The following is a 12,324-nucleotide window of genomic DNA, read 5'->3' on the forward strand; positions in this document are numbered from 1 at the left end:
CAAACTCAACAGGAGATCGAAGAGGAGAGTAGCAACAACTCTCTGAACAGAGAAGCGACCACTTACTGGAAGGTAGGACATGCGGAGAAGTGAATCCGAGGGGATATTCCAGAGGATAGGTGGCGGGGGGGGGGGGGGGGGGCTCCGTCAGCCGCTTCTGGCAAGTGATAGAGCCGCGGGGCACAAAAGTGGACCTTTTAGAAGTTGGCTCTGCTGAGGGACCTCGCTGCAGTGGCTAAACAGGAGGTGGAATCCTCCCGGGACAGTGTGGTCTCAGGACGCTTGTGGTCACAGAAAGACCGGGGGTGCCTGAGTGTGGCAGAGCTCCCAGGTACCAGAGCGGGGAAGCCGGCTGCAGAGACAGAGCTGAGGCGCGGGCTCTCAGCTCCGGGATGCCATAAACTGTGATCCGTGACCCAATCGGGCCACTGCTCCTCCAGCAGGGACCCAACAAGCGGCAGAGCCGGGGAGATTCCCCTTTCTCCCCCAGGAGGAGCGGCGCGGGAACGCACCACAGGGATCTGCTGGGTTTGGAGACTCCACACGGGGTCGGGTGCCAGAGATACAAATGCTCGGGCACATGCCGGGTGAGCATGGAGTGCAGCCGGAGACCAGGGAGACGGGAGTGACTGCTTTTCTCTGGGGGCGCACTGAGGAGCGGGCCCCGAGTTCTCAGCTCCTCCGGGTGGAGACTGGGAGGCCACCATTTTCGCCCTGGTCCTCCAAAGCTGTACCGAGAGCTTGCAGGGAACAAAAGCTCCTGAGAGCAAACCCGAGCAGCTTGCTTACCCCGGACCGACAAGGGGGGGGCAATTCAGCCTCCGGCAAAGACATTTGGAAACCACGGCAACAGGCCCCTCCCCCAGATCAGCACGAACAGCCAGCAAGCCAACACCAAGTTTACCGATCAAGGAGAATGGGAGAACTCCAGCGCTAGGGGAATACTGCACATAGAATTCATAGCTTTTTTTTAACCATGATTCATTAGTTCCTCAAAGTTAATTTTTTTAACTTTTTTTAAATTTTTCTTTTTCCCTTTTTCAACCAACATCTTATCAATCCCTTTAAAAAAAAACATTTTTTATTTTTCATTATTAGAGTCATATTTTATCCCTTCATAGTAGTTACCCTTATTTTTGGCATATACATATAAGTTGTTCTCTCTTGAAAATCTGGAGATAGTTTCTTCTAACAGATCAAAATATACCCTAAATCACTAGTGTATGGCTTTGTTCTAGTACCCTGCCTGATCACATTCTCTCCCTTTTTTCTTTTATTTTTTTTAAATCTTCTTTCTTTTTTCAAACAACTTATCAATTCCTTTAATAAAATCTTTTATAATTTTCATCTTTACAGTCATCTTCCATCCCTTCATTGTATCAACGCTTATTTTGCACATATATGTCCTTCTTCCTTCAAAATTTTAGGAGGCATTTTTTTCTAACAGACCAAAATACGCCCAAAATCTAATGTGTGACACTGATCTATGCACTAGCCTGATCACATTTGATCATATTCTCCTTTTTTTGTATTGTTCTGTTTTTACCTTTTTTTTTTCCCCTCTTTCTTTTTTCTTTCTTTCCCTTTCTTTTCCCCTGGTTTCAGGTCTTTTCTGATTTGTATACAGTATATTTGCTGGGGACGTTGTTAACCTGTTAGCATTTTGTTCTCTCATTCATCTATTCTCTGGACAAAATGACAAGACGAAAAAATCACCTCAGCAAAAAGAACAAGAGGTAGTACCATCAGCCAGGGACCTACTCAATACGGACATTAGTACGATGTCGGACCTAGAGTTCAGAATCATGACTTTAAAGATACTAGCTGGGCTTGAAAAAAGCGTGGAAGTTATTAGAGAAACCCTTTCTGGAGAAATAAAAGAACTAAAATCTAACCAAGTCGAAATCAAAAAGGCTATTGATGAGGTGCAATAAAAAATGGGGGCACTAACTGCTAGGATAAATGAGGCAGAAGAGAGAATCAGTGATATAGAAGACCAAATGATAGAAAGTAAAGCGGCTGAGAAAAAGAGAGATAAACAACTACAGGATCACGAGGGCAGAATTCGAGAGATAAGTGATACGATAAGATGAAACAACATTAGAAAAATTGGGATCCCAGAAGAAGAAGAAAGAGAGAGAGGGGCAGAAGGTATACTGGAGCAAATAATAGCAGAGAACTTCCCTAATGCGGGGAAGGAAACAGGCATCAAAATCCAGGAGGCACAGAGAACCCCTCTCAAAATGAATAATAATAGGTCAACACCCCGACATCTAATAGTAAAACTTACGAGTCTCAGAGACAAAGAGAAAATCCTGAAAGCAGCTCGGGAGAAGAGATATGTAACCTACAATGGTAGAAATATTAGACTGGCAATAGACCTATCCACAGAGACCTGGCAGGCCAGAAAGGACTGGCAAGATATCTTCAGAGCACTAAACGAGAAAAATATGCAGCCAAGAATACTATATCCAGCTAGGCTGTCATTGGAAATAGAAGGAGAGCTAAAAAGCTTCCAGGACAAACAAAAACTAAAGGAATTTGCAAACACGAAACCAGCCCTCCAAGAAATATTGAAAGGGGTCCTCTAAGCAAAGACAGAGCCTAAAAGCAGCATAGATCAGAAAGGAACACAGACAATATACAGTCACAGTCACCTACAGGCAATACAATGGCACTGAATTCATACCTTTCAAAAGTTACCCTGAATGTAAATGGGCTCAATGCCCCAATCAAAAGACACAGGCTATCAGATTGGATTAAAAAACAAGACCCATCAATATGCTGTCTGCAAGAGACTCATTTTAGACCCAAAGACACCCCCACATTGAAAGTGAGGGGGTGGAAAACCATTGACCATGCTAATGGACACCAAAAGAAAGCTGGGGTGGCAATCCTTATATCAGACAAATTAGATTTTAAAACAAAGACTGTAATAAGAGATGAGGAAGGACACTATATCCTACTTAAAGGGTCTATCCAACAAGAAGATCTAACAATTGTAAATACCTATGCCCCGAACATGGGAGCAGCCAATTATATAAGGCAATTAATGACAAAAGCGAAGAAACACATTGACAACAATACAATAATAGTGGGGGACTTTAACACCCCCCTCACTGAAATGGACAGATCATCTAAGCAAAAGATCAACAAGGAAATAAAGACTTTAAATGACACACTGGACCAAATGGACTTCACAGACATATTCAGAACATTCCATCCCAAAGCAACGGAATACACATTCTTCTCTAGTGCCCATGGAACATTCTCCAGAACTGATCACATCCTAGGTCACAAATCAGGTCTCAACCGATACAAAAAGATTGGGATTATGCCCTGCATATTTTCAGACCACAGTGCTTTGAAACTAGAACTCAATCACAAGAGGAAAGTCGGAAAGAACTCAAATACATGGAGGCTAAAGAGCATCCTACTAAAGAATGAATGGGTCAACCAGGAAATTAAAGAAGAATTAAAAAAATTCATGGAAACCAATGAAAATGAAAACACAACTGTTCAAAATCTTTGGGATACAGCAAAGGCAGTCCTGAGAGGAAAGTATATAGCAATACAAGCCTTTCTCAAGAAACAAGAAAGGTCTCAAATACACAACCTAACCCTACACCTAAAGGAGCTGGAGAAAGAACAGCAAATAAAGCCTAAACCCAGCAGGAGAAGAGAAATAATAAAGAACAAAGCAGAAATCAATGAAATAGAAACCAAAAGAACAGTAGAACAGATCAACGAAACTAGGAGCTGGTTCTTTGAAAGAATTAACAAGATTGATAAACCCCTGTCCAGACTTATCAAAAAGAAAAGAGAAATGACCCAAATCAACAAAATCATGAATGAAAGAGGAGAGATCACAACCAACACCAAAGAAATACAAACAATTATAAGAACATGTTATGAGCAACTCTATGCCAGCAAATTAGATAACCTGGAAGAAATGGGTGCATTCCTAGAGATGTATCAACTACCAAAACTGAACCAGGAAGAAATAGAAAACCTGAACAGACCTATAGCCACTAAGGAAATTGAAGCAGTCATCAAAAATCTCCCAAGAAACAAAAGCCCAGGGCCAGATGGCTTCCCAGGGGAATTCTATCAGACATTTAAAGAAGAATTAATACCTATTCTCCTGAAACTGTTCCAAAAAATAGAAATGGAAGGAAAACTTCCAAACTCATTTTATGAGGCGAGCATTACCTTGATCCCAAAACCAGACAAAGACCCCATCAAAAAGGAGAATTACAGACCAATATCCTTGATGAACATGGATGCAAAAATTCTCACCAAAATACTAGCCAATAGGATCCAACAGTACATTAAAAGGATTATTCACCACGACCAAGTGGGATTTATCCCTGGGCTGCAAGGATGGTTCAACATCCGCAAATCAATCAACGTGATACAATACATTAACAAAAGAAAGAACAAGAAACCTATGATCCTCTCAATAGATGCAGAAAAAGCATTTGACAAAGTACAGCATCCTTTCTTGATCAAAACTCTTCAGAGTATAGGGATAGAGGGTACATACCTCAATATCATAAAAGCCATCTATGAAAAACCTACAGCGAATATCATTCTCAATGGGGAAAAGCTGAGAGCTTTTCCCCTAAGGTCAGGAACGCGGCAGGGATGTCCACTATCACCACTGCTATTCAACATAGTATTAGAACTCCTAGCCACAGCAATCAGACAACAAAAAGAAATCAAAGGCATCCAAATCGGCAAAGAGGAAGTCAAACTCTCACTCTTTGTAGATGATATGATACTGTATGTGGAAAACCCAAAAGACTCCACCCCAAAACTGCTAGAAGTCATACAGGAATTCAGTAAAGTAGCAGGATATAAAATCAATGCACAGAAATCAGTGGCATTCCTATCCACCAACAACAAGACAGAAGAGAGACAAATCAAGGAGTCGATCCCATTTACAATTGCACCCAAAACCATTAGATACCTAGGAATAAATCTAACCAAAGAGGCAAAGGATCTGTACTCAGAAAACTATAAAATACTCATGAAAGAAAGTGAAGAAGACACAAAGAAATGGAAAAATGTTCCATGCTCATGGATTGGGAGAACCAACATTGTGAAGATGTCAATGCTACCCAGAGCAATCTACACATTCAATGCAATCCCCATCAAAATACCATCCACTTTTTTCAAAGAAATGGAACAAAGAATCCTAAAATTTGTATGGAACCAGAAGAGACCCAGAATAGCCAGAGGAATACTGAAAAAGAAAAGCAAAGCTGGAGGCATCACAATTCTGGACTTCCAGCTCTATTACAAAGCTGTCATCATCAGGAGAGTATGGTACTGGCACAAAAACAGACACATAGATCAATGGAACAGAATCGAGAGCCCAGAAATGGACCCTCAACTCTAGGGTCAACTCATCTTTGACAAAGCAGGAAAGAATGTCCAATGGCAAAAAGACAGTCTCTTTAACAAATGGTGTTGGGAAAATTGGACAGCCACATGCAGAAGAATGAAACTGGACCATTTCCTTACACCACACACAAAAATAACCTCCAAATGGTTGAAAGACCTAAACGTGAGACAGGAGTCCATCAAAATCCTAAAGGAAACACAGGAAGCAACCTCTTCGACCTCAGCCACGGCAACTTCTTCCTAGAAACATCGCCAAAGGCAAGGGAAGCAAGAGCAAAAATGAACTTTTGGGATTTCATCAAGATAAAAAGCTTTTGCACAGCAAAAGAAACAGTCCACAAAACCAAAAGACAACCGACAGAATGGGAGAAAATATTTGCAAATGACATATCAGATAAAGGGCTAGTATCCAAAATCTATAAAGAACTTATCAAACTCAACACCCAAAGAAAAAATATTCCAATCAAGAAATAGGCAGAAGACATGAACAGACATTTTTCCAAAAAAGACATCCAAATGGCCAACAGACACATGAAAAAGTGCTCAACATCGTTCGGCATCAGGGAAATCCAAATCAAAACCTCGATGAGATACCACCTCACACCAGTCAGAATGGCTAAAATGAACAAGTCAGGAAACGACAGATGTTGGCGGGGATGCGGAGAAAGGGGAACCCTCCTACACTGTTGGTGGGAATGCAAGCTGGTGCAAGCACTCTGGAAAACAGTATGGAGGTTCCTCAAACAGTTGAAAATAGAGCTACCATACGACCCAGCAATTGCACTACTGGGTATTTACCCCAAAGATACAAATGTAGGGATCCGAAGGGGTACGTGCACCCCAATGTTTATAGCAGCAATGTCCACAATAGCCAAACTGTGGAAAGAACCAAGATGTCCATCGACAGATGAATGGATAAAGAAGAGGTGGCATATATACACCATGGAATATTATGCAGCCATCAAAAGGAATGAGATCTTGCCATTTGCAACAATGTGGATGGAACTGGAGGGTGTTATGCTGAGTGAAATAAGTCAATCAGAGAAAGACATGTATCGTATGACCTCACTGATATGAGGAATTCTTAATCTCAGGAAACACACTGAGGGTTGCTAGAGTGGTGGGGGGTGGAAGGGATGGGGTGGCTGGGTGATAGACATTGGGGAGGGTATGTGCTATGGTGAGCGCTGTGAATTGTGCAAGACTGTTGAATCACAGATCTGTACCTCTTAAACAAATAATGCAACATATGTTAAGAAAAAAGAAAAAGAAGAAGATAGCAGGAGAGGAAGAATGAAGGGGAGTAAGTCGGAGGGGGAGACGAACCATGAGAGACGATAGACTCTGAAAAACAAACTGAGGGTTCTAGAGGGGAGGAGGGTGGGTGGATGGGTTGGCCTGGTGATTGGTATTGGGGTGGGCATGTTCTGCATGGAGCGCTGGGTGTTATGCACATACAATGAATCATGGAACACTACATCAAAAACTAATGATGTAATTTATGGTGATTAACATGACAATAAAAAATTAAAACAAAAAAACATTGTATTGTCTACATTAAACAGAGACTTTTACTTAGAAAGGCAAATCTACTACCACATACCCAAAACAATGTAATATGATTTCAAAATGCTTTGTGGTAAGTTAAGTCTCACATATAAAGAAGCATAGCAGTTTGTAAACATGCAATACACATATTTATACAGTGTAGTTTATAGTCTTAACAGAAGGGGGAATTATACACATAATGTAGGGTACTTAAACAAATATGTCTTTGTTTTTGTGCATTACCCCTCCAACATTTTTTCCTGTGTTTAAATTTCTCTCTGCTACAAAATGCTACCACATTTTTTAAATTTATTTTTAATCAAATAATGTCCTTTTTTATCTTGTAGAGTCCCTCTCTGAGATTTTATCAAAAGGACTGAGAGTTAAGAGAAATTGAGACCATTTGATTACTAGTAAATTTTAACCACTAAGATCCTCACCCTCTGTTATTAAAAGAAACAGTAATTTACTCAGTTACCCAGCAAGTGTTGCCAAACTTCTCTGCAACATAGGTCTACTAGAATTTCTTCAGTAACTTTAATGTTCTTCACCTCTTAAAAACAGTCACTCTTTGAAGAGATTCTGAATAAGACTTTCTGAGAGAAAAATTTGTAAGAGCAATAGTGAAGTAGTTTGAAACTATTTCAGAAAGTATTCTTAGCATGTTATTACTTCTTGAATTATAAAATGGACATAAGTTAAAAATAATACTATTATTTTTAAGTTAAAAAAACAATGAAACAATGACCTACAGCTTAACCACCTTTGGTCAGGGACTTGGTAGATACTGAAGTTCTACTTCCCTACAGAATTAGCACCACACTATATAAAGCCAAATATCCAGGGTGGCAGAAGAGAAGTGGACATATGGAGGAGACACTTTTCCACTCCTAAAACAAGGACTGTAAGTCGCATGGGGCAAAGATTCAATGAATGTTGGCTGACTGAACCCAAGAGAAGTAGTACAATGAGGTAAAGAAGTAAATGCTGGCTAAGCCTACCCTTTTCCTTTTTATTTATTTATTTTATTTTATTATGTTATGTTAATCACCATACATTACATCATTAGTTTTCGATGTAGTGTTCTGATTCATTGTTTGTGCATAACACCCAGTGCTCCATTCAGTACATGCCCTCTTTAATACCCATCACCAGGCTAACCCATCCTCCCACCCCCCTCCCCTCTGGAACCCTCAGTTTGTTTCTCAGAGTCCATAGTCTCTCATGGTTCATCTCCCCCTCCAATTTCCCCCCCTTCATTTTTCCCTTCCTGCTTACCCTTTTCCTTTTTAACCAGTGGTAAACACAACCTGCTTGCCCTGGCCATTTCCATCATCACCAACTCCTAAAAATGTTCTTAGATAAATATCTGCTGGTTTTAAAAATAAAGAGGTGGAGAGGAGTTGAAGGAGGCAAGATTATAAGAGGAATTTTTCGTTTCCTTCTTTAAAATGTATGTAGGGAAAATGGAGAAATGGAAGAAAATAGATTAATTTACAAAACAACGTATTGAATAGGTATTTAAAATGAAATTTAAAAAGTTCTAATGACTATTGATAATTCACTGTCAAATGTACACTGCTTTGCCATTCTTTTTTTTTTTTAAAGATTTTATTTTTAAGTACTCTATCCCCAATGTGGGGCTCAAACTCATAGCCCCAAGATCAAGAGTCATATGCTCTACCAACAGAGCCAGCCAGGTGCCCCCTGCTTTGCCATTGATAAACAACCTCACATAATCCTCACAATAACTATACGAAATATTCATTTAATTTTACAGAATATGAACTGAAACTCAGAGAGGTTAAGTGATTTGCTCAAGATCAAAAAGTTGACAACTGACAGGGTCTGAATTCAAATTTGTGTTGCTGACTAAGATTCTAGTATTCTCTTCATTATGTCACAGCAATGATACCTCATTTACTTAGATTCTATTTAGATAAATTAGGAAAATCAGAATTTGGAGGAAAAAATGACTTTTAACTAGAATCAGAAATCAAAATGTTGTCCCAAACTTTTAGGATTTAAAATCATCTTGGTAGCTCTTGGTAGACTAAGTACAGGCATTCCACCTTAGTCATCCTTGTATTTATTATAGGAAGTACTCAGTATAGCACTTTGTACATAGCAGATCCACCAAAAATATTTATGTGTTAGCTTGCACACATTAACATATCCTATTAATGTTTTACTAGAGCATAGTCTAACAAACCTGCCTGAGAATCATCTGATTCCCTGAAGAAGCATAATGCTATTTAACATAGTATTTACTATGGATTAAGGCCCAGACTATAAAATTAGCCATTGACTGATAGAAAATAAACTGCAAAAGAGTCAAGTCTGGTCAAAATATAAACGAATTACATCCAAGAGAGAAGACAACATCACAGGTATGTTTTTACTATCTTAGAACACTAGCCATATTTTTAATTTATCAATCTCATTCATCATTCTTTTTGTTTTCACTGATTATAGGAATATATTTTTCAGTTTTATGTAATTTCCTTTGAACCAGTTTTCTCACCCTGCTAATTTTCTCATTAATTATTTAAACACATTTGTAGTATATATTGGTAAGAAAACTTTAACACTTTGACAATAATACATTGATACTTTTTAGTGAAAGAGTTTATCCTCTTGTTTGATGCTTTTTAGTTTTTTATCTTTTTTATGGTATGCACACTTTAGTACTCTTATCTTTTGTTAAAGAATTTTGCCTATCTTATGCTTGTTTTACACAGTAGCCAAAAATGAACTTATTGGGAAGATGTAGGTTATCTCACTGAACTCATGGGAAAATTGAGAAAGCAGCATAAACAAAATAGCAGCATAAAACACAGCTGAGAATTTGCTGCTAAGACAGTCTCCTTAACATGCCACTGTTGGCACTACTGCTAGCACTTCATGGGACAGGGAATGTCACTGCCAGCAGATACTGCTGCTATATCACAAGCAAAATGTTAGAATGCTACCACATGTCACAGCATATAAATCCCACAGTCCCCCGATTTTTATGCATCACTCATTCTAACTAGGCACAGCATCTACTTGGACAAGCCTACATCAAAAAATAATAATAATAATACATATCTACTTAAAATTTTAAAAATATTTGTGTTCAATATTTTAATTTCAGACAGTCAATACTTAAAGATGAACTTCTTATAAGTTTCCTCTAATTATTAACTAAATTTTTACAGGGTTTTACATGAAGAGAGTGGAATCAAACCTTGACTATCTACTTATGTACGACTCTTACCTGGGCCAAGCCCATCATGGCCTATGACAATCTTATACAAATCCCCAAGGTACACAGCTTCTAAGGAGAAGGTGTCAGTCTGTAAAAAATCAAAAGAGTATAGTTAGATCTGGACTATGAGTCTGATTTTTAATAAGATTATATATTAAGATACATTAAAAAATGATTGGGAAAAGAATTAAGGTCATCCAATAAATCTAAATTAAGGATGTAAAGGTAAAACAGTGTTAATTTGCAGAACATAATAAGATTTCTAATATACTCCACTCATTTTTGTTGGCCATATGTCATTATGAAAACATAAATTTGGGGACTCTACAAATATATGTCTCAAATAATAATAACTTAAATGTAATAATTATAAAATATATTAAAATTTTTCATTCCTTTGAATACAACCAACTCTTACCTGCACCAGGGTGAAATTTTTTTTTATTTTTTTTTAATTTTTTTATTGTTATGTTAATCACCATATATTACATCATTAGTTTTTGGTGCAGTGTTCCATGATTCATTGTTTGTTCATAACACCCAGTGCTCCATGCAGAACGTGCCCTCCTCAATACCCATCACCAGGCTAACCCATCCCCCTACCCCCCTCCCCTCTAGAACCCTCAGTTTGTTTTTCAGAGTCCATCATCTCTCATGGTTCGTCTCCCCCTCTGACATACTCCCCTTTTCTTCCTCTCCTGTTATCTTCTTCTTTTTCTTTTTTCTTAAAATATGTTGCGTTATTTGTTTCAGAAGTACAGAACTGTGATTCAACAGTCTTGCACAATTCACAGCGCTCACCGTAGCACATACCCTCCCCAATGTCTATCACCCAGCCACCCCATTCCTCCCACCCCCAACCACTCCAGTAACACTCAGTTTCTTTCCTGAGATTAAGAATTCCTCATATCAGTGAGGTCATGTGATACATGTCTTTCTCTGATTGACTTATTTCACTCAGCATAACACCCTCCAGTTCCATCCACGTCGTTGCAAATGGCAAGATCTCATTCCTTTTGATGGCTGCATAATATTCCATTGTGTATATATACCACCTCTTCTTTATCCATTCATCTGTCGATGGGCATCTTGGCTCTTTCTACAGTTTGGCTATTGTGGACATTGCTGCTATAAACATTGGGGTACACGTACCCCTTCGGGTCCCTACATTTGTATCTTTGGGGTAAATACCCAGTAGTGCAATTGCTGGGTCGTATGGTAGCTCTATTTTCAACTGTTTGAGGAACCTCCATACTGTTTTCCAGAGTGCTTGCACCAGCTTGCATTCCCACCAACAGTGTAGGAGGGTTCCCCTTTCTCCACATCCCCGCCATCATCTGTCATTCCCTGACTTGTTCATTTTAGCCATTCTGACGGGTGTGAGGTGGTATCTCATTGAGGTTTTGATTTGGATTTCCCTGATGCCGAGCGATGTTGAGCACTTTTTCATGTGCCTGTTGGCCATTTGGATGTCTTCTTTGGAGAAATGTCTGTTCATGTCTTCTGCCCATTTCTTGATTGGATTATTTGTTCTTTGGGTGTTGAGTTTGATAAGTTCTTTATAGATTTTGGATACTAGCCCTTTATCTGATATGTCATTTGCAAATATTTTCTCCCATTCTCTTGGCTGTCTTTTGGTTTTGTGGACTGTTTCTTTCGCTGTGCAAAAGCTTTTTATCTTGATGAAATCCCAATAGTTCATTTTTGCCCTGGCTTCCCGTGCCTTTGGTGATGTTTCTAGGAAGAAGTTGCTGCGGCTAAGGTCGAAAAGGTTGCTACCTGTGTTCTCCTTTAGGATTTTGATGGACTCCTGTCTCACGTTTAGGTCTTTCAACCATTTGGAGTCTATTTTTGTGTGTGGTGTAAGGAAATGGTCCAGTTTCATTCTTCTGCATGTGGCTTTCCAATTTTCCCAACACCATTTGTTGAAGAGACTGTCTTTTTGCCATTGGACATTCTTTCCTGCTTTGTCAAAGATAAGTTGACCATAGAGTTGAGGGTCCATTTCTGGGCTCTCGATTCTGTTCCATTGATCTGTGGGTCTGTTTTTGTGCCAGTACCATACTGTCTTGATGATGACAGCTTTGTAATAGAGCTGGAAGTCTGGAATTGTGATG

General features: G+C 39.2%; 1 protein-coding gene across 1 annotated transcript in view; it reads right to left on the reverse strand.

Moving 5' to 3' along the window:
* Positions 1–12,324, reverse strand: part of LOC148164638 (lipoxygenase homology domain-containing protein 1-like) — a 263,084-nt gene that overhangs the window by 210,454 nt on the left and 40,306 nt on the right. Inside the window, exon 6 of the mRNA XM_088022889.1 lies at positions 10,217–10,295. Within this exon, the coding sequence (XP_087879015.1) occupies positions 10,217–10,295 (79 nt within the window). The remainder of the gene's footprint in view (positions 1–10,216; positions 10,296–12,324) is intronic.

This window comes from Eumetopias jubatus, unplaced genomic scaffold, assembly GCF_037043125.1.
Source record: "Eumetopias jubatus isolate StellerSeaLion01/CBP00866 unplaced genomic scaffold, mEumJub1_p1.0 scaffold_4, whole genome shotgun sequence".
In the NCBI taxonomy this organism is placed as follows: domain Eukaryota; kingdom Metazoa; phylum Chordata; class Mammalia; order Carnivora; family Otariidae; genus Eumetopias; species Eumetopias jubatus.